At 40.1% G+C, this 23,190-nt stretch overlaps 1 protein-coding gene across 3 annotated transcripts in view; it reads left to right on the top strand.

Moving 5' to 3' along the window:
- Positions 1-10,527: 10,527 nt before the first annotated feature.
- The window catches only part of COL25A1 (collagen type XXV alpha 1 chain), a gene marked incomplete at both ends in the record, with an annotated part of 461,173 nt that continues 448,510 nt past the window's right edge, over positions 10,528-23,190 (top strand). For all 3 annotated transcript variants that reach the window (XM_082653474.1, XM_082653476.1, XM_082653475.1), the window contains 2 exons: positions 10,528-10,824; positions 11,905-11,974. In XM_082653474.1, the coding sequence (XP_082509600.1) occupies positions 10,528-10,824; positions 11,905-11,974 (367 nt within the window). The remainder of the gene's footprint in view (positions 10,825-11,904; positions 11,975-23,190) is intronic.

Here is a 23,190-nt window from a genome sequence, read left to right as displayed (position 1 = left end):
TCAGATCCTTTGCCCATTTAAAAATTGGGCTGTCTTTTTATCATTGCCGTTTAAGAGTTCTTCGTATTTTCTAAATGCAAGTCCCTCATCAAATATACGATTTTCAAATATTTTCTACCATTTTGTGGTTTGTTTTCACATTCTTGATCTTTGAAACACAAAAGTTTTAAATTCTGATGAAGCCCAATTTACCTATTTTTTCTTTTGTTGCTTGTGCAGTTGATGTTGTATCTAAGAAATCATTGTCCAAACCAGTCATGAAGATTTACCCCTATGGTCCTTCTAAAGACTTTATAGATTTAAGGCTTTAATTATTTTAGGTTAATTTTTATAATATAATGTGAAGTAGGGTCCAATTTTATTCTTTTGCATGTGGATATCCAATTGTTTAAGTGATACTATATATTATTTTTTCTAAAACTATAAACGTTTTCCATACTAATACTTTCTTTTTTTTTGGCCATATTTCCCCATTTATGCCAGTGTTACCATCCCTCTTCCATAAACTGAAAACCTGGAGTTACTCATCTTCTTTCCTTGAATATTTTATCCCTGGGCTCACCACTCTGTATCACTACTCTTTTGAAATTTTTCTAATTATTTCAATGTCCATGTAGATGATCATTCCAAAAACCAGGTATCTCAGTTTTTTTTTTTTCAACCTAATTATTTTGTTGTACAGCTTACCTCAGCCACTTGCCTCCAAGGTCATATTCTAGATCAGTAGTCCTCGATTAGAATTAGAATTAGCTCTCAATTAGAACTGGCTGGGGAGCTTTTAAGCAATACCAATGACAGTCCTCCTCCAAAATAATTACATCAAAATCTCCTGGGATATTACCTGAGCATCATTATTTCTAATGTGACACCAGGATTGAGAAACATTGCCCCAGACATTGCCATCACCAATAACTTTAATACTTTCCTTGTGGAAATATCAAGTATTCCACTCTTCATTTGCCACCTGCTAATTTTCCCTCTCACTGTTTTGAATAGACCAATTCCAATAAATCTTCTACTGGGATCTACAGTCCATTCATCTTAGCATCATTTCATTGGCTCTCATAACTCTAGTGTCTATACTTTCCTTATGTGGTAGTCTGTTATACTGATGGCCCCCAAGTGAATCATGCCTCCAGTATTCGTGCCTTTGTGTAGCGCCCCACACCTTGTCCCCTGCTCGAAATAGTGTTGGCTATGTGACTTGCTTTAACCACTAACATGTGGTGGAAATGACACCACTTTTTGAGAAGAAGCCCAGCTACCCTGCTGGAGAGACCATGTGAAAAGACCATACCAAGAGACTACGTGGAGAGGAAGAGGCCCTGAGGGAACACGTAGTAGAGCCATGAAATTCAAATGACAGTGAGAATCAAGGCTCCAGACAGTCCAGGTGATTTCAGTGTGCAAGGTTGAGAACCACTGATTTGTATGCTGATGGCTCCCAAATATGTATCTCTATTGTCCAATACAACTTTCTATGAAGGTCTAGAAGGTCCTTTATGATCGACCCTCCACCCTGTCATCCCTCTAACAGCATCCCTCCTTGCTTCCCCTTGCTTACCTAATTCCTACTGCAGTGACCTCCTTGCTTTTCCTCACACAGCCTGGGTATATACCCTCTTTAGGGCCTTAGCCTGTTCCCACATTTTCTGCAGTACTCTCCCCCCGATATTTACATTATCCACATGTCTCACTCCATCATCATCTTCTGGTCTTTGCTCAATGCAATGGAATAAATGCTGTAATTGAGTAAATTTTGCTCATCTTGCTAAAATGTCAACTAACATATATCTATGAGAATATGGGAAGATAAGCGAATAATAAAAAGTTTTACAGTGCCCATTTTGGTGAGGATATGGAAAAAGGGAAACTGTTATGTGTTGACGGTGGGTGTTTAAATTGATACAGTAGCTTTGGAGAGTAATTTGGCATTATCTAGCAAAGTTGATCATGTATATATATCCTGTATGAAGTAGGAATATAGCTCTGGTGGTTTTAAAATAGGTTCACAAATTCTTTGATAGGTCTCCCTTTAATAGGTAGGGCTTAATTCTCCTCTCCTTGAGTAGGGGCTGGATTTAGGGATTCATTTCTAATGAATAGATATGATGGAAAGGACAGTGTGTGACTTCCAAGACTAGGTCATAGGAGGCATTAAGTTTTCTTCTTTACCCTTTCTCTTAGATCGCTTGCTCTGTGGGGAAGCCAGTTGCCATGTCATAAGAACACTCAAGCAGCCCTTTAGAGAGACCCAAGTGGTAAAAAACTGAGGTCTCCTGACAAGAGGCAGGGAAAAAAAAATTTCTTGCCGACAGGCATGTGAATAAGCCATCTTGGAAGAAGATTCTCCTGCCCCAGTCAGGCTTCAGATGATCACAGCCCCAGCTGACGTCTTGACCACAACTTCATGCAAGAGCCACCCAGCTAAGTCATTCCCAAAGTCCTGTTCCACAGAGACTGTGAAATAATAAAATAGTGTTTGCAAATATCTTTTCCCATTATGCATCTTGTCTTTTCACTCATCTTAAGATGTGTTTTCTTTTTTAATAAACTGAAGTTCTTAACAATGTATTCCAGTTTATCAATCGTTTCTTCTATGGCTAGTGCTATATGTGTCTTATTTAAAAAACCCTGCCTTAACCTAAGGCCATGAAGATATTCTCCTATATTATCTTCTAAATGCTTTATATTATTACCTTTTATACTTAGCTTTTAAGCCATCTCCTTTTAATTTTTGTTTATTCTATGAAGAAAGGATTCAATTTTATTTTCTTTCTGTGTGAATACACAATTGTCCCAGCATAATTGATTGAAAAGCCCATCTTTTCCTCACTGCTCTTTAATGTCATTTCTTTTCCATATTAATGCCTATGTGTGGGTTTGTTTCTATTCTCTTTTTCTGTTTCTTTGGTTTAATTTCTGTCCCTGCTGCAATGCCAAACTGTGTTGATTGTTATACCTTTATAATATATTTCTGTATCTGATATATCCCAGTCCTCCTTTTGTTCTTCTTTTTCGTGAAAAGTATTGTAGCCATCTCTAAGTGAAAAGAGTATTACTTATGGTTTTTGAAATATAAAAAATAAAAAACTTGCATATGAATATTTATAGATGTTTCATGTATATAACAAAAACTGGAAACACTTCAAAGGTCCACCAACATGTGAATAAATGAACAAGTTGTTGTATACAATGCAGTATTACTCTGCAATAAAAATGAACAAATAGCATTATATAAACACTATGGATAAATCTCGAAAACATTATGTTGGGCAAAGGAAGCTAGGCACATAAGAATACATACCTTATGCTTCTATTTGTGTGAAGTTCTAGAACATGCAAAACTAATCTAAGATGACATAAAACACATCCATGGTGGCCTGGGGAAAGGAATTCTTCAAATCATTCAATAGCTGAAAGGTTGCCCTGTTGGTCTTCTATTCTGACAAACCGGATAGGACTAAAACCATGATTGGGATGTACAGGTGCCCCATGGTATAAGAAGGTACATTTTCTGGCCCTTCAGCATCTGTGGATCAGCAGATTTTGACACTTTTAAAGTAATAATAATAATAGCACCAATAAAATCTAAAATTTATATTGCACATAGTATCTACCAGGCATTGTAATGCTTTACATATCCCATCCCATTTATTCACTGCAAAAGGTTTCATGGGCAAGTATTATTATCTTTGTTCTACTCATGAGAAAACTGAGCTACAGAAGAGTCGAGTAATTTACCCCAAATCGCACAGCTATCAAATGGCCGAGCTGGATTATGAACGGAGGCAGTCTGGCCTTGGAGTTTGTACTTGTAACCGTGATCTGAATCAATGCTACAAACATGTTTTGTCTGCTTAGCATTATAACAAAAAGTTGATTTGAGAAGTTCAATGAAATGTTGTCTCTTGTTAGAATTAGCAATATAACTGGCAAATTTTGGGGAAAAATCCTTTAAGTGAAGTTATAACCCCGCCTAATTTAAGGTTTAAGAAAAAAATTCACCTCCTCCCTCCCGCCAATCAAAACAAAAATGAAACAACAAACCACATAAAACTGACTGCAGAGAGGAATGAGATTTTGGAGGACTTGTATTATCCAGATTATTGGATTCATATAGTTATAAGCCCTTTGCTTAACCAGGCTTGTGTCAATGGGATCAGTTCCTTGTTCTGTCAGAAAGGGAATTTTTCAGCCCGTCACTAAGAAGCAAATGCTTCTTTTCTGCTCTTCTGCTCCTAAAGATATTTTAATTTGTTTGTGATTTATTGAAATTTGCCTGGCTCTGGGAGAGCTGCATCTTTTAAGTACACTTTATTGCCTACTCCAATCTATTTGGGAAACTTTGTCTTCTTAAAAGATGTTTCCCTGAGAGCACATTCTCATCTGAAGTCTATGAAGTAGCGTGCTCAATACAGCACACAATTTATTCTACCATTTGCTTCGTTAAGGTACCTAGAGGACATGGTGTGTGGTTATGGGTGTACAAAAATGGCCACAAATCCCCTCATACATTCGCTTCTGTTTGATAACTTTGATGGTGAACTCTGGTTAAAATTGCGGTTTTAGAAAACTAACCTCAAAAATTAATGGTGCTAAAAGATATTTTCTAACCAAACTGAAATATTTTTCTGTCAAGTAATTAATATCTAAAAATAGCATAATGTGATTATCCCAGTGATTTATTTTGGTCAGAGAATCTTTTTAAATACACATAAGACATAAAAATTTGGAGTGTGTGTTAGTTCACCTCTATGCTAAATATCCTCTATTGATGAGACTCTTAGAGGCTTATAGGAGTGGATTATGCCCTCCCTTTAAAAAAATAATTAATGCTTTTACCTGCGTTAAAAGCTCTTGGGGCTTCCCTGGTGGCACAGTGGTTAAGAATCCACCTGCCAATGCAGGGGACATGGGTTCGTGCCCTGGTTCGGGAAGATCCCACATGCCGTGGAGCAACTAAGCCTGTGCGCCACAACTACTGAGCCTGCACTCTAGAGCCCACGAGCCACAACTACTGAAGCCCGCGCACCTAGAGCCCTGCTCCGCAACAAGAGAAGCCACCACAATGAAGAGTAGCCCCTGCTCGCCGCAACTAGAGACAGCCCATGCTCAGCAACGAAGACGCAACGCAGCCAAAAATAAATAAATTAAATAAATTAATTAAAAAAAAAGCTCTTTGTTCTATCTTAATTTTTTCTTGTTATCTTGTTTTTCTCCCACTCACTTTCTTTCTCACTTTAACTTCCTGCCATGTTTCTCTGTCAGAAGTCTTTGTCTGTTTCTTTTTTTCTGGGGCCTGGAGATTGGTAACAGGAATTCTAGAGGAAGTGCTGAGTCCTGGGTCAGGATCCTGGCTAGGCTAGCATTAGTAGGAGGAGATGAGAGTGGACGTATTGCTTGACTAGTTTATTGTTTTTGACTTGTACCAATGGGAGGCATCAAAGAAATAGAACATATTTTATTCAGTTTAATCTGTCTCCATAGAGGGCATCCTAATTTCACATGAGATGGGAGAAGGCGTATCTGTCCAATTCTTTCCCAGTGGGCATGTCAGTAAAATAGGAATGCGTAAACATTGGAGAGACAGAGATTGTTATTGCGGGGCCTGCCAGGCATTATGGTGTTTTTCAATACCACTTAGGACGCGGTAGCAGATGAAGACTGATTTTCTTGTGACTGATTCTGTTAGTTTTCTACTGCTATTGTAACAGATTACCACACACTGAGTGAATTAAACAACACAAACTTATTAATTATAGTTCTGATGATAAAAAGTCCTCAAATAAAAGAACTGGCAAAGCTGCGTTCCTTCTGGATGCTCTAGGGGAGAATTTGTTCCTTGACTTCTTCAGCTTCCAGAGACTGCCCATAGTCTTTGGCTTCCAAGTTCAAAGCGAGTATTCACATCACTCTGACCTCTGCTTCTGGTGTCATACTTCCGCCTACTCTGAAACCCTGCCTTCCTCTTACAAGTGTCACCGAAAGTGGGGTCCGGCTGCTCGCCGCTCAACAGCCAATAAAGAGGCCAGGTTGGTGGGAAGGAAAGTTTGCTTTATTTTGGGTGCCGGCATCCAGAGGGTGGGGAGGGCAGACGCCTGTCTAAGTGCCGACTCTCCCCCTCCTACAACCAGTGGGCGAGAGCTTTTATAGGCAGAGGGAGGGGGCGACATGTAGAAACAGTACAGTCAGCTCTGACAGTCATCTTGAATTTGGTCATCAGTGGTCTGACGAGCGTCATCTTGATTGCGGTAGGTACAGTTGATCTTCAGTTCCAGGGTTGGTTTCTGTTTCTTTGAGGTCAATTCTCGGAATCGTGGCAGCTTATGTCATGGCTACAGGCTGGTCATCAGGTAGTTAACTTCTTCCACCTGGTGGGGATTTCAGTATCTACAAGACAGCTCACAGGATATGGCTCAGAATATTATCTACAGCCCTTAAGGAGGAGCTAAAGGTCCTCGACTATGCTTCATGACTAAACTATTATATTTTGATCTCCTTTGACTGTTTTCCCCTGTTTCTGCATTTTCTCACTTCTCTGGTTAAAATTATTCTTTGGCTAAAGTTTCTCCACAGACAAAAGGCAGGCAGAGGATATGGTGGGGGGTGGGGGCAAGGACCATAGGGTCCTGCTCTGAAATCCTGCCTCCCTTTACATTGGGCCCACCTACATAATCAAAGAAAATCTTCCCATCTCAAGATACGTAACTTAATGACATCTGCAAATCCATTTTGTCAAGTAAGGTAACATTCCCCATTAGAGGTTTTGGGGATTAGGATATGGACATCTTTGGGAGTCCATTATTCTTCCAGTCACGTACCTGTTCTACAACCAGCTGCCTGCCTTTTACTCCTATTGATATCATTGATATCATCCAATTGATAAACTGGAGTCAGCTAGACTCTACCATCTTTCGTGCTATTTTTACTTTTTTGAATCCTTCTCCACATAGGAACCAAAACAACTGCGCTCTGATGAATCTACAGAACAACATGGGTTCAAATGCCCAGAGCTTTCTTGATCCACACATTCTCTGTGCTTGATGCAGAGAATCTACCAGGTTTGAAATCCTAGCGCTAACGACTGGTACATTTCTGGGGTATTGTGCCCACCTAAGAAAGTAAAACTTATCCTCTGGATAAAGATCCCAAATCCATAAAATTCGAACTCTGTCTTTCCACTAAGATCTGGCAGTTCTGAGAGCCTGCAAGAGTTGTTAATGTACTTCTCATGGCCAATTTCCACAAAGTATGATATAAGAACATTGCATCATCCAAATTAAACGTGTGACCCACTGTCAGCATCAGTCAGCACAGAAAGTGGCCTTTCTATTGAAATTTTAAGAGAATGATGCCTTGCCCCAAAGAAAAGTTCTTCATACTCTTTGTCTCTCTGCTTTCATTAGAGAAACTGGCATGAAGAGTGTAAGGGGAAAGATGAGCGAAGAGGTAGGTGAGATGACAGACACCAGGTGGTGACTTGTAAGACATCATTTCCACCCTCAGGACAATATAAAGTACTGAAGGAATTTAGGTAGATGGGGAGGGGAGGATACAGGAGAAGTCAAAGGTTGTTTACTCGGTATTTTGGCTTGGGGATGCTGGATTAACAGTGGCTCCATTTACTGAAATGGAAAATAAACGAGGAAGAATAGAATTTGGAGGTAAGATGCCGGTCAAGTTGGAATTGCTTACAGGACATCCAAGTGGAAATGGTTATATGGCTCAGGAGAGAGGTTTGGGCTTGTAATATGGGTTTATGACTCACCAGTATAAGGACAGTAACTGACAGCGCTACTGGAGATAGTGTACAGCAGTGGTCCCCAAACTTTTTGGCACCAGGGACTGGTTTCCTGGAAGACAATTTTTCCACAGACCGGAGGGGTGGGGTGGGTGGTGGGTGGGTGGGGGTAGGGATGGTTTCGGGATGATTCAAGCTCATTACATTTATTGTGCACTTTATTTCTATTATTATTACATCAGCTCCACCTCAGATCATCAGGCGTTAGATCCCGGTGGGGGTTGGGGGCCCCGGAAGAGAAAATGGCGTTAAGATAGAGTCCCGAGGAACACCAACATCTAGCGGATAGGCAGAGGAAAAGCCTGCAAAGAAGACTAAGAAATGGTTGGCGAGGTAATTGAAAAATCTGAAAGAGTTGACATGTTAAAAAATTTGTACCCACACCTTGGGTGCTATTATTGGAAACACATTTAATCACAATTAAATGTGACTTGAAAATTGTTTCTTTACGTATAAGATGGGGCCAGTAATTCCTTACTTGCATCACAGGATTATGAGGTTCAAATGAAAAAGTGTATTTGAAAATATTTTGTGAAGTGTTACTCCAGTGGTCTCAAACTTTAGTGTGCCTCAAAATCATTAGGCGGATGTGTTAAAATACAGATTGCTGTGTTTCTGATTCATTAGTAATAGTAGTAGTTTCTGAGTCAGTAGATGTTGGGTGGGGTCCTAGAATCTGAATTTTGCATAAATTCTCAGAAGATATGGATCTTGCCGGTCTGGGGCCCCTCTGTGTAATACAAGTGAACGGAATTAGGCTTCTGATTTTATAGCAAAATTCACTGTTTTCCTCTGATTTGTGTCTGTTTCATCCCCTAATGTTTTCAAGCTTGTATCCTCCATCAACAACGTTGTTCAAACATCTTTACCCTGCTTCCTACCTAGCAATACCCGTTTGCATTTATGAAAGATCAGTTTAGTGTAGTATTTTGTTGGTTTACAGTAGTGAGCAGCAACCTGAGGTTAACTTGATTAAGAAGGATATGAAAAATATACGGTATTTCTCATGAGGAGAAGGAGATAGGAGGAACTTTTTGGAGTAAGAAGCGGGATTTTTTTTTTTTTTCTTCAAAGTCAATTAGAGGTAGAATGCTACTTGTTACCTACTTTCAAAAATCCCCTTAGGGGACTTGTAATTTGATCCAGAGGGAGCAGCCTGAGGAGAGTCAGGTAAGAGGAAAAACTGACATCATTCTTCAGTTCTTTCCGAAATCCTGAGAAACGTGTGTACCTTAACACTCCCTTCTTCAATCCCACAAAACAGGGAATCAGGAAAATGCATTAGCACCCGCGTACGGACTAGGAACACAGGGCGGGAAGGAGTCACAGCCCCGTCAAGACAGAAGGATACTGGGGGAGGGGAGAGAAAACTTCCCCTAGTCGGAGACCGCAGCGCGGCCGTGGGAAGATAAGTGAAGTGGGGAAATGTATTAATACTTCAGGCGTCAGCCAGACACTTGGCCTCTGGGCATGTGGGAAGGTGAGGGAGGAGGGAAGAAGGCTGCACCAGAACGGGAGCGCTAGAGCTCCCGCCGTTGATTTAGAGGGAAGACCTAGAGCGCTAGAGCTTTCTGCTTCCCCTCTTTCCTCCTGGAGGCCATTTCTCCATATTTAACCGGGATAAAGAAGGGGCGCGGAGCCGAGTCAGAAAAAGCCAGAGTTGCCGCCTCTCCCCGCAGCAGACCTCTCTTCGGCCCCCGGCCTAGGCGGGAGAAGTGGCCTTAGGGGAAGCTGAAGTAACTCCGTAGAGGGGGGAGGGGTCGCCAAGCTCCTCTCCAATCGCCGTGGCCGCTCCAGCTATTTGCATATATTATGGGGGCTCAGCTCCCAACCGAGCTCCCCGCCCGCCCCTCGGGGGTTCTCCCCGGCCCCGCCCGCGGGCTGGGCGAAGGTGAATACATTATGCTAATGAGGCGGGCTTCTGCCCGGGCTTGGGAAGGGGGCGCACTGCAGTAGAAGCGGCGGGCTGGAGGCCCCGCGCCGGGAGGGGGTCGGGGGAGGGACGCCGCTGTCGGAGCGCGCGCGCACTTACACGCTCACACACACACTCACACACGAGCATCCCGAAGGGTATTTAAGGCTCGCAAACGCGAGGCTGCGGAGATACTTCGGGCAGCCGCGACTTCGGCCTCGCGACTCGCATTTTCTCCTTGGGAATTTCGTTTTCCTCTCTCCTCTCTCCCTTGGCCACCCCTTTTGCACTGCACTCTCGTGGTCTCTCTCAGCCCTTTCACCTGGAACTGAATCCAGGTGGGAAGCAGGTCGGCGTGAGGAAAGACACCGAATAGGTAGAAATAAGGCAAACTAACAGAGGCGCAACAGGTCCGGTGCTCTGCGGCGAGGGCGAGCGGCGGCCCCTCGCAGCGCCTTGGCCGCTGTCTCTTGGACCCCGCGCGGCCGCTCTCCTCAGAGGAGGACCCCGTCCTTTGAGGGGCCAGGAGGGACACCCGGGTGGGTTTCATTCCGGATTTTAGCTTATTGCCACCAGTCACCGGACTGAGGGTGCTTTTCACTCGCAGCTGGGAGGGGAGAAGAAAGCGGAGGATGGTCCACGTCTGCGGGTCTCGGCGCTGATCCATCGCCGCGCCCCGGCTCCGACTCCGCCAACTAGTTGTGCAGCCACCGGGACTGAACTTTGGAGGAAACGTCCGTTTTCTTTCTTTTACGATTATTGGAGGTGGTAGAGGGTGGGAGGCGAAGCCGAGACAGCCGACCCCGCCACGATGCTGGTGAAGAAGCAAGCAGGGAAAGGAGGGGGGCGGGAGCCGGGCTCTGAGGACCGGAGCCCAGCCGGGCAGCGTTGTGCCCGGACCGTGTCCCCGTGCGCCGCCCTGGCCGCCCTCCTGTCAGTAGTGGCCGTGATATCTTGTCTGTACCTGGGGGTGAAAACCAACGACCTCCAGGCGAGGATCGCCGCCCTCGAATCCGCCAAAGGAGACCCTTCCATCCGTCTGCTGCCTGATTGTCTGGATCAGCTCAAAGCAATGGTGCAAGAGAAAGTGGAGCGACTTCTGGCTCAGGTGTGAAAGGCTGGGGTGTTTTGCACGTGGATAACATCTTGCACAGGCGTGATTCTGTGTACATGACCAGCCTCTGCCTTACTGTATGCAGACGTGGTATGGCTGTGTGTACACATATATGCTAGGCCACCATCTCTGCTCACTGTAGCATATATTTGTATATGCACACACTTTGATATCACCCTCTCTGTCTCTATCATCTTCTCTTACTCTTCTTAATGTTTGCATGCTAAACATATATGGAGGTCTAAAGGGGGGAAGGGTGGCCAGAAGGGCAGGGTGGCATTTCAGCTCTTTTTAGTTTCTGGAGTTGCATGTGGATCTTTTCCAATGTTGTGGAGAATATTCCTTGCAGAGATAACATCTGTTATATCCTTTTTAAGGTATAAGAAGGTTAGGGCCATAGGTGTTATTAATATGCAAAAGGGAATCACTCTTAAAAGTGAAATAATTCTACATATGATTTGAGATCAATTATTTCACACATTGAATGTTTTCATATTAAATGTTTAAAAAGAAAAAAAAATACTAGCTTGATTTTTTTGTAAAGGATGCAGTGCCATGGGTGTTTGTGAATGCAGAGCCATTGGAGTTGAGAGTTGAAAGGAATCTGTGTTAATGTTTATCAAAACCAGGGGTGTTTTAACTACAGTTAGGGGGTTTTCTGGAACTTGCTCTTCCAACGGAGAGGCTGTTTGGCCATAGTGGCAGGACAACATGATAAGCAGTTGACCTTTATGTGTAAAATACTGGTTGTTTTAAAACCCCTAGCTTACCTAGAACTGCAACATGTTAATGCTGGTTTTTTGCACTGACTGAATATGCCTGAGCTGAGAGAGAGGGTGATGGTAGTTGAAGAATGGAGAAAGATGTTACACAAATCCAACAGTCTTGATACCATGTGAATGGTCATTTTCTTTTTTTAGGACTTGGGTACTGTTACCTTTTGACTAAAGTCCAAGTACATATGTAAACGTTAGTTATGCAGGCTGGTAAATCAGGCATATGGCCAGAGTTCCTAAAGAATCCATTTTTCTACAATACTACTGATGATTGTCAATACCTCTTCTTTTCCTACAGAAATCCTATGAACATATGGCTAAAATAAGAATCGCAAGAGAAGCACCTTCAGAGTGCAACTGCCCAGCAGGTAAAATGGAACTTATTTCACAAAGTTTCCTCCATAGCAGAGCATTTTAAAACAAAGGTCCTGTGTCTGTCAAGTCTACCTGTAATAATAGTAAAGAAAGAATGCAGACTCAACTTATTTTAATAAAATCAACATGTCTGGGTAAAAGGATGGCAAATAAAGCCCCAGATATTATTTTAAGCAGCATACCAAGGTCTGTTAAGGGAAAGCAAAGAAGATAGAGATAATCACCAAAGAAAATACAGGCAAGATGATGTCCAAAGACAAAGTTCTTAGATTCAAAGATGGAAAATTATTCTTCAGTTTTATTCAATTTTAATATCTATGGTGAAAAGGACTGCAGAACACGTTAGATTTGAATTCCTTAGTGGCTAATGTTGCATTAGTACAGGTTTCTGTTTGACAAACGATTATGTTAGTAGACCTTGCCTGCTTTTATTTTCTATCAGAAAGTTTCTCTCGCCTATCCTATAGGAATGAGGACTGAAAGGAAATTAGTTCTTTATCTTGAGCTGTTCATTACAAACTATTGCATTCTCAATGACTTCTCAGAAAAGGATCTTATATTTTTACCATTTTTCTGTGTGGCTTTAGGGAACTATATTAATTTAATGACAGCATATTAGTAGAAGGATGAAGAAGAGAGACATTGATGAATAAAACCCCCTGGGTGATCATTCAATCTTCCTTCACAGACCTCTGAGGCTTGGTAGTCAGTCATCTGTAGACCTAAAATTTAGAAGCCCTTGGAATATATCCATTGGAAAATATCTAGTGGATTCAACTGATAGAAGTCGTGAAAAACTTCATGAGTCTTGAGAATTTTGTTTCAGATAAATGGTGTTAATGTATTTATGAATATTTTAGTTTCTTTGATCATCATGTATAGAAAAGTGAGTCTCTTACATTGTTTTTCATGTTTAGGAACATGATACTTAGATACTTACACTGTATGGAAAGGCTAGTTCCTGAATTTTTTTCACATTCTGAGGTTTTTTTGCCTCATGCTAATTTGTTTTGACACAGCTAAACCAGGCCCAATGTTTAGAAATTTCAAATGTCAACTCCTGATTGAACATCATAAAATTTTTACTATTTATGTTCTGCTATATTGTTGACCATAATGGAGCTGTATTTTTTAAAACTGAAGCCCTTTCAATTGAGAAGACATACACATTAGGTAACAGGAAAACAAAGAGTTAATGTTTTACATTGTAGGTTTCATTCTTAGTTGTTTTAAGTTGGGAAAGACCTCAGAAGTCAGAAATTCAAAGAAGGCACTTTTCTAGTGCAGGAATTAACTCCTAACAACCTCACCGGCCTGTAGGGATTATTTAAATTCCCAAGACAGTTGGTACAGGACTTCACTGATCATACCACTCAGAATCCACTGTTTTCTGTATACAGTACTCTTGCTAGCTGTGTGAAAAATAACTGGTATTTAATTAATTGGATTCTTAGTGAACTTGGTAAAAAGTAGAAAAGTGACAACCACAGCACTGAGGTTTTTTTCTGGGTATTTTAACTGCTTCATGATGTCTGATGTAAGCTGGTGGTTGAGGTCTAATCTGTAATCTGGAAGAAAGTCATTACATTTAGAGTTCACCTTATATTATCTTGGAAGATCATTTTGAACCATTTTTCTTCTTAACATTAATTTAACAATAAATGGTGATTTCACCATGGTAACAAATAAATAAATAATACATGGTGATTTCCTTGGCGTTTTTGTTGGCTCTCCCTAATGGCTGCTTTACTTTCTTGCCACCACTAGAGCTCCACATTACACCAGTTTTCACCAGGTTACTTGCGAGGTAAACTTTTGAAGGTGCATATTCCAACACACAGAATTAAACAGGTTTCTTGCTGACAAATCGCCGTTACAGAAACACTCTCTTCTGCTTGTGGAATAATTAGACATCATCAAAATAAAGGCATTATGTTGAAAATAGTATCCTGGGGAAAACCAGCTATTTTGAATTATGGTCAGTGAGGTATTGTTTTAGGGAATGAATGGGCTGGCCAAGAGGATTAGAAAGTAGATACAGTACTTCCCACCTGGTTTGGCTTTTACCTTCCTTTACAGTGACTAAGAGTTGTTACCCAGACATCTGTTCATAGGGCAGAGTGAGACAAGTCTGTGACCTCAGCTCAGTTCCTGTGGACAGATGCCCACCCCTTGAAGTTAACACTCTTGTTGACAGTCTCCGTCACAGAGCCAAGGACTGATAGCAAAGGACTAAAGCTGTGTTGTTTACGTTCACTTTTGATAGAATTCAGTCCCAGTGAAGTTTATCCAGGTAGGCTACAAGAAATTATAGAATTGAAAGCTTTTTTTTTTTTTTTTTTTAGCACAAGAAGGAACTTTTGTGGGAGAGGCATGATAAAGACTGTTACCGAATGGTTTTTCATTGAATGGTTTTTCATTGAATGGTTTTTCGTTGAATGGTTTTTCAAGCATTCTCTCATTTAATCTTCACAACAACCCCGAGAGTTAAGTATTGGTAATCTCATTTTGCAGATGGAGAAGCTGAACTCAGAGAAAGTGACTAACTTAACATAGTAAAGGCAAGGTCAGGATTCATGCCCACATCTGACAGAATCAAAACCCAAAGTCTAATGAGGAATTGAGAATGAGTATAGGTTTTGGAACTGGACAGTTCTGGATTGGAATCTTGCTACCTTCCTCATAGGTTGATAATTTACCTGAAGTCTGGTGTATTATTGGCCATTCATTAGATGATAGCAGTTACTATTCTTTTTAATATATTGTGTGTTACTTGACTCTAATGTGTCCATGGGGACACATGATATAGGTGGGAAAACTGAGGCCTGAAGATGTATAACTTGCTCAAAGCCTCATGGCTAGTTAATGGCAGCTTTTGGACTAGAACACCATATGCTTAATTAAACAAATATATCTGTAGATCATTCATTATTCAGATAATCAAATGAGTCAGTATCTCTTGGTGCTATATCAGTGAAGATATCATATTAGTCTACTAAATTATTTTTACCAAAATTATAGGAAAAACTTTTGACCTTGAGGTAAGCCATGATTGAAGTAGGTAGAACCCGGGCTTAAAAGAGTATGGGGATAAAGAATGTACTTACAGTCTTCGTACCACATGTTTACAAAAAGAAGCACTTTATCTGACTCATTTTCACACTTATTTTTTAACAGCTTTATTGAAATATATTTTATAATATTTAAGTGTATGACTTAAAGATTAAAAAAAATTATGGAGCTGGGCAGCCATTACCACAGTCCAATTTTAGATCACTTCATCATTCTCCAAAATTCACATTTACTTTTTTCATGTGCTCAGGAGAAGCTCTATTTCTTGAACATTTGCTTTAAAGAAACCTTGAAATAAAAATTTAAAAACCGTACAAATTAGAGTTCTGTTTAGCAGCATATTTGATTTAACAGTAGCTGAACCATGGAAATTCAGCTGTCATCTGTGGCTTGGCCTCTGTAAAACTTGACCTTCATAGGAGAGAATAAATCGGCTCTTTCCTGTGGCTGTACAATTCCATTCGGGGTTCTGTTCTTAGAGTCCTACATAAAGTATGTACAAATCAGGCATATTTATGGGAAGGTTTTAAGTTCCAACTGATAAAGAACACTGGGAACCAGGCAGCCAACCGAAAGATGTTTCGATCACAAAGGTTTTTGTACCTTACTCATTAGTTGTGTTGCCTGCCCAGGGTGTTAGATGAAAGAACCTCTGGGACATGATGGACAGAGAACGTGAGTGGGCAATAAAGAATCCAGTGTTCTAGTCTGGATGACCGATAGTGGGCTTTCTTCCATGACAACATTTCTGGAGGAGCAATCAGGATCTGCCAGTAGGACTGCTTTAATGATAGACCCTGCTATATTCAGATAAAGAACGTTTCCTGATCAAGGGGTTGCTTTAGTGTCATTGGGGTCATGGAATATAGATCTGTAAATTAGTTCAACAAAAAATTCTGAAGATATTATGTCTGACAAATGAGAGAAATTTGGGGGAGTCCTAAAGAGTATATTTAGGTATTCTTAAATCTTATTTTTGAATGAGGTATATTGATTTTCTCTCATACCAAATAAAATTTTGATAAAAGTATAGCAAAAAAAAGAAAGAAAAAAAAAAGAATCCAGAGTTCTAACCCTGGCTTTGCCATTAACATGTTGTACAATCTTGGGGAAATCACTTCCAAGAATGACTTACAGACTCTGTTTTCATATCTTCCAAATAGGAGTGTTGGATTAGAGTGATTTTGAAGGGCATTGTCAATTCTCCAGGTATGAAGACACTGTGTGTGCTAAATATATAGATACAGGAAAAATGCTGATGAACAAGGCAGACTTGGTATCTGCCCTCATGGCGCTTACATTTCAATGAGGATGACAGGCATTTAAAAATGACATGAATTTACAGGCATGACAAGTACAACCAAGAAAAAGTACAGTGTGCTTTGGAGCACATGACCAAAGTTTCTTCCATACTGTTAATACTATGGATTTTTTTTTCTTTTCTTTGGGGGTGGGGTGGGAAAGAGAAATTCACAGTAGGAGAAAATCATAATATGAGAAAATCTGGCTTCTGATTACACATAAGAGCTCTAGCAATGGAAAAAAAGCTGGTTTGCATAGCCTCACCTGGCTTTTGGCTTTCCAAGAATTTATGGCCAGATGAAGGTGCACTGATAGCTGGTTTACGCTGATAGCCAACTGAAACAGAAAGTGGCTTTAATATATAAAAGGTTGCGGTAGATAGCATGGTGATCTGTTTGTCTACATTTCTCCTGAAAGCAGTGAGATTTGGGCTGAATAAGAGTTGAAACTTCCTGCCTGGTGGTACTGAACAGTTCCACTGGACCTGGCTCCTCTATGTTCACAGATAATGATGAAATAATGTAACACGTCTAGTCATCTACTCAGAGAGTTTAGCTAGAAATAAAAAAGATATATTCCATAATTTCCGAGGTTCTTCCACGTCCTCCAAGTCTATGAAAATGGTTGGATACAAAGTAAGATTAAATGTAGGCAAGTAGAAGTACCTCCGATTCACAAATATGAGTGATACAGCCTCTGGTGACTGCTTTTGTGGCATCGTCTCAATTTGGGGAGGAAATAAAGGTTAACTGTAGCTTTAAGATTGTGCACCCTTTCCCATCGTATGAGAAGACCTTTAAATTACCTTGCTAACGTAAATCTACTTTATCATATAAAACTGAATTTCCTACTAGCATGGTTTTTCACTCATGCTGTACATTTTTCTTAACCAGCTACAAGATGAATGGAAAGAGTGCATCAAGTAAGGACATAATAATGTATAGATTTTCAATTATGTAAGGTAAAGAATAGTCAGAAATGGATTTGTAGAAAGAAAGCAAATTAAAATGCCATAAATGTTAAAATGCCATAAATAACAGGCATTCCCTTCCTCTCCTAAGGCCAAACAATACAATGTGACATCTGAGTGCCTTAAAGTCTTCATGTTAAATGGTTTCAGTCCTAATGAGTACAGCAGTTTGGGTGTAACATTTTTAGTTGGTCAGTAGTGACAGCTGGCAAAATGCCTCGGTCACCTGAAGGACCGAGGTCAAATTGCCTCTTGAAGCGGTGTTCTTGTTTCTTAGTAGCTTCTCCTCTGTTTCTCTTGTCTAAAAGTCATTAAGAAGCAGATCCTTCAAATATTCTTTTCTCTTTCTTACTTTAGTAATTCTGTTTTTCCATGAGCCGGGAATTATTTAAGAGAAGGATATGCATTCTGCATAAGTGTTAGTTCTTTCTAGCTCACTTGAAGAATGTGTAGGTACAAATAACCTCTCAGGATCTTAATAACCTGTAGTGCTTCTGATTGGTTTGTAACTATGTAAAGTCAACCACGTGGCGTTTTAAAAAACAGTATTTGAATGTCAAGATTAGGTCTAGGAATGAAGGAGGAGGGCATCCTCTCATCGACAAGATTAGGTGAATGGAGAGCTGGTGGGGAAACGTGTCAGAATCTAGACCGTTTTACAGTTCAGGGAGGCATTGTCTGCTGCGGGGGGAACCTCACTAGACACTCATCAAAATGACATCAATCTATGTTATCCTGAGTGGAAACCATCCAAAACCTATTATGAAAAAGTGTTTTTATTCCATCCTTCCACATTATAGATGCTACTTGGTGGTTTGTTGGAAGCTGAGAATGGGAAAACAATGTATGTGTCAGTCTGGGCTGCAGGCAAAAGCCCAGTATGTGACTGCTAAACACAGAAGCATCCCCACCCTCCCTGTTGGCCAATATGGGTGAAGTTCCACACAGTGGTTTAATGCACCATGATATTTAACACTTATTTTTTAGAATTTGTGTTAAAAATGACTGTGGCACACCTGCATACTGAATTCTTAGACATGCGTAGTTAGTTTCATTTGGGATGTGTTTAGCAACATTGCAATTAAAAAATGTTTTATGGTCAACTTTTAAAAAGGAAGAGATGCAGAAGAGTGGGAAGCAGAAGTAAGTGGAAAGCACTTACAAATTAAAATTGAGCACTTTTCATTGGTATCATATATTCCTTCACTGGAGTATTCTATGCCCTTTAAATGATAGGATACCTTGAAGAAATGCCACCAGATGGCAGGCACCTTCCTTTCGTGACCACAAGGAGGGAGAACTGAGCTGAATAGTGGGACTTCCTCTGTTCTGTCAGCTCCTTCTCACTTAAATTCCTAGCAGACTTCTGTTTGCTATGGAAAAGTTTAATGGAAGGAGCAAGTAATTTCTTCCATCTATGTTTGAAGACTAGACTGTCCTATCAACTTTAAGATATTTAGAATAACCTAGTAAATTTCACATTTGTATTAGTCAAAATGTTCAGTTGTTTAGTAGATAAATTCACGTATATGAACTTGAGACTTGTATTCTAATAGCTAGAATAAATGAACTAAATGTAATTGAATTTACCAGTTGGAGATTTTGTGCTTATATTTTGTAATTTCTCAGAATCAAGAATCATTTGGAATCACTATCGTGATTTTGATGTCACTTCATCTGGAGTCTGCATTTCAACTTCAGTCACCACATAATGTGATAGTTGGGATGCGTTCTTTATTTTTCTCCTACTGTGTCCCTTAGTCTGATCACTTCGTCTGATTTGCCAGGAATGCCAAAAACTGTCTGTTTATTTGTATATTCATAATTTAGATTTTAGGAGCTCTAGGCTTCTGAATTATGTACACAGAGTTTTTATTCTTATATTTTACATGTAGTCAGCACATATTTAAATACAGTTTTCATGTTTAGGCTAAGTGGCTGAGTAAATTGGATGAATCGTAGGCAGCGCTAGCTTGTGCATTATGGTAATATCAAGAGTCAGAATATGTCTAACTAGAAGTAGGCCTGGTCGTGTCAAAGGTAAAACCTACTTTCCTTTTTTTTTTTTTATCAAAGAGTTCACATGTAACGGAGAGTGAAAAGGGGGAGGAAAAAGCCACCCTTATCTTGTAATCTCTTGGAATCATATCTCTTTACCATCACATTTATCAAGCTTGGTACTTTAGAGTTCCTGTTATAATGTAAATCTGGACAATTGTTAGAGAGTTGGAGCAATTCTCCATTATAGCTCTGTCCCCAGCACCCTCTTTTGCTCTCGTAGCAGCTAATTGCAGGGAGAAATCTCATAGGAGTCTCTCTGTCCAGTCTATTACAGGGCCAGAATCGTAGTATTACTTTTGATCCTTGAGATGCTAGAATTAAATAGGCCTGGAAAGTTGGCACAGTTCTTTCCCAATATTCCTGTATCTTAGGTCAATTCTGACAGTTATTAAAGGTAAGTTGTTTGTATTACGCTTCTAGGAATTGTGAAACTCCAATTTCTGTCCCAGGGGATCCAAAATCCTGCTGGCATTTTAAAAATGTACATGATATGATCATAAGATAAAATATTTCCATGAACCATGCATAAAAATCAACCATTTGACTTTAAAGTCATGCTAGAATTGCTGTCAAATTCTAGGGCTTTGCCAGTGAACTTTGGAATACTAAAAGTCGTTTTTCTACTAAAAAAATAGGGCTCAAGGTCAGAGCAGACGAAGTTCGAATGAACACAGGCACCTTAAATAGCTGCCTTTCTGAGGATGGTTATTAACCTGGTTGGGGGTCAAGTGAGTTAAGTGTGTCAAGGACCAGGTGTCCCTGTGGGCAGACCCTGATGCTAACTGCTAAGTGGTCTCACAGGGTAATTGCCTTCCACTTCCTGAGGGAGTGGGTTGTGATTCCATTTCTACCAATCTCATTTATGAGCTCCATGGCTGGGGTTCTGGTTTGTATCTGTGTACCTCTAGGGCTTATTGTAGAGTTCTCTACAGAAAGTTAGCTATAAAAATTCGTAATGATTATAATGAAGATCTGTCAACTTGATTTGGTTGAGAACTTTTATTGTGGCTTATCTCTTTACATACACTAATATCCTTATCCCCATGCCTTTTAACATTTTCCCTGAGGTCTTTGTGAGCCAAAACATATTAAAAATAATACAAACCTTAGAGTTCAAGTGGTTCAGGTGTTTTCTAGCATTTCTCAAGGAGGCTGAACCTTTAGAAAATATCTTAGGAGGAAATCCAGTGTATGAAATTGGATACAATGTCAGCTACACACACAATGATTGACCTTGGAGGTCAGAGGGGACAGAGGCCAAAACCCTATATGGTTTTTCTTTCCGTTGCCCACCCCACTCCCTGCCTGATGGCCCCTGAGGATCTCCAAAGAACCTTAGGAATCCATTGGATACTGTTAGAAAATGACTGGAAGTCCAATCTCCACTGTGATCCCAGCTCCTCTGTCTAGGGATACCATATGTTGGTCAACACATAACTCATCTCCAAATTCTGTAACTACAAACATTACAAGGAATGATGGAAGCAAGATTACTTATTAAAATGAATAGAATCCAGAAATGACTGTTAATATAATACCGTTCTTTAATGGGTTTTAGTAGTATAGCAAAGGAGATGTAATAATAGAGGTAGTGCTGGAAAGCTAGAAAAGTGCATTGTGTAATTGAGCGTGGGACTGTGCATCAGGAAAGCAGCATCTCACCTCACCCCTTGTCTTCAAGTCACTTATTTTTTTAAGCTTTCAAGTCATTACATTGTTCTTGTTTTTTATGACAGTTTTTTTGTGTGTGTTTTTTTCCCATTTCTTCCTTTGTATTTTTGCTTATTCTTTAATTTTGGTTATTAATATGGGGCTTTCTCACCAAGTTACAGCAATCTATTGCCTCTTCTATATATTTATTTAAAGCAATTGATTTTTTTCAACTAATAGTGAATACTTGGTTTGCAAAGTAGTGTACATAAAGTAACTATTCCCAAATTATATTATTTATACAAAATTTATATTGTGAGAAAGTTGTTATTAAAGATACTTCCAAGATCTTTGAGACTTATTGATTTGATTCTTATTTGTGTTAAACTGATGATGTTTATGTATTAAAATTTAAATTGACAGTACAATGTGAATATATGAATTGTGCATCTGTGTTTAAATAATAATAGGAAAAATCTTCAGGAATTAACAACATTTTAGCCAATACTGAAGGGTTATATGTAGTATATTTCAGAAAGAAAGTGTAGATCTGGGCACAACCATTCTGTAACAAGTACTGCAAAAAGAAGTTTGAAAGACAAAACTCTTCCTCCCATTGAGGTGAACGTCCAGCGTCATCAGCAATGCTGTTTACTGTATGAGTAGCTAGCTGTGGACAGTAGTTTGGTCAAGTGCAACACCTTGATTGTCTTATTGGGCAGATAGTAGAATGACAACTGTACAAGTTATTAAGTTTTGGTGAGCAGTTTATTTTCTCCTTAATACAGTCTTTTTTTTTTTTAATTAATTAATTAATTTTTGGCTGCATTGGGTCTACGTTGCAGCTCGCAGGCGTTCTCTAGTTGCGGTGAGCAGGGACTACTCTTCGTTGCAGTGCACAGGCTTCTCATTGCGGTGGCTTCTCTCGTTGTGGAGCGCAGGCTCTAGGCGTGAGCTTCAGTAGTTGTGGCTCACAGGCTTCCGTAGTTGTGGCTCGCGGGATCTAGAGCCCAGGCTCAGTAGTTTTGGCGCACGGACTTAGTTGCTTCGCATTACGTGGGATCTTCCTGGACCTGTGTCCCCTGCATTGGCAGGCGGATTCTTAACCACTGTGCCACCAGGGAAGTCCCACAGCCTTAAACTCTGGACTTCCAGGAATTCTGGAAGAGAAAAATGACTTTTCTTTTTTAAGTTACTTTGCCTTTTGAGAGAAGACAATTATTAGTAAAGCAGCAAAGGTAGACTGACCAAGTACTAACGGCTGGAAAGACCAAGTATACCAGCCAAAGCTATTGTGAGCTGCAAAAAAGAGGTCTAACCAAACAAACTGTATTCCCTAAATTTACTGTCAAAACCCTCCGGTTATACGGACAACTTCCCAGGAGTTTAAGCAGCAAGCTTGACAGCGTGGCTTAGTACTACTTTACATGTTATGCATCTGGAAGTTTTTAATAAAAGAAAAGCTCTAGCGTTGAGAAACTACATCCGTAAAGAAACCAGGGCCTTTATGTCCTTCTGTGTAGTTTCCTCCCCTGCATAGTTACTTAATGCTTTAGATTTCAGCTACTTCTGATACTCTCCTGAACATTACTTTGGTTCTGCAATCAAGTTCTGTATGAGGAATGCTATGTGTTGGTGGTCAACTTTACGTTACCAGTTTTGGAATGTTAAAAAGAAAGTTAACTTATTTTTATGGCCAAAAGTATCCTTGAATTGAGAGGTCTGAGGTATATTTTCTGTTTTCTGTGTGTGACCCCATGACACATTAGACTCAGAATGTATTTTATTCTTTTAAGCCTTCATCTGTTTGAGTAGAAAACCCTTGCTTCCAGCCCCAATCCTCAAGAAGAAATCCCAGATAGAGGAATTTTGTAATCGGTCACATTTATCCCCTAGATATGTATATCATACATCATTTTTCTCCTCATTTTCAATTTTTTAGTCTCCATTTTTGTTTAACTGTAGTCATATACCACTAGCATTTTGAACATTCACATGGCTTTATAGTTATAAGTTGTGATGAGATTAATAATGTTCATTGAACTTCTGAAAACCAAGAATGAACACAACAAACACACCCAGAGACAGAGATGAACAAGCATTGTCCTAAAGTGAGCTGTTGTTGGCAAACAGAGTGGACAAGGTTGTCTTTGG

This window comes from Grampus griseus, assembly GCF_964374135.1.
Source record: "Grampus griseus genome assembly, chromosome: 4".
Taxonomy (NCBI): domain Eukaryota; kingdom Metazoa; phylum Chordata; class Mammalia; order Artiodactyla; family Delphinidae; genus Grampus; species Grampus griseus.
This window is presented reverse-complemented; position numbering and strand designations above follow the sequence as displayed.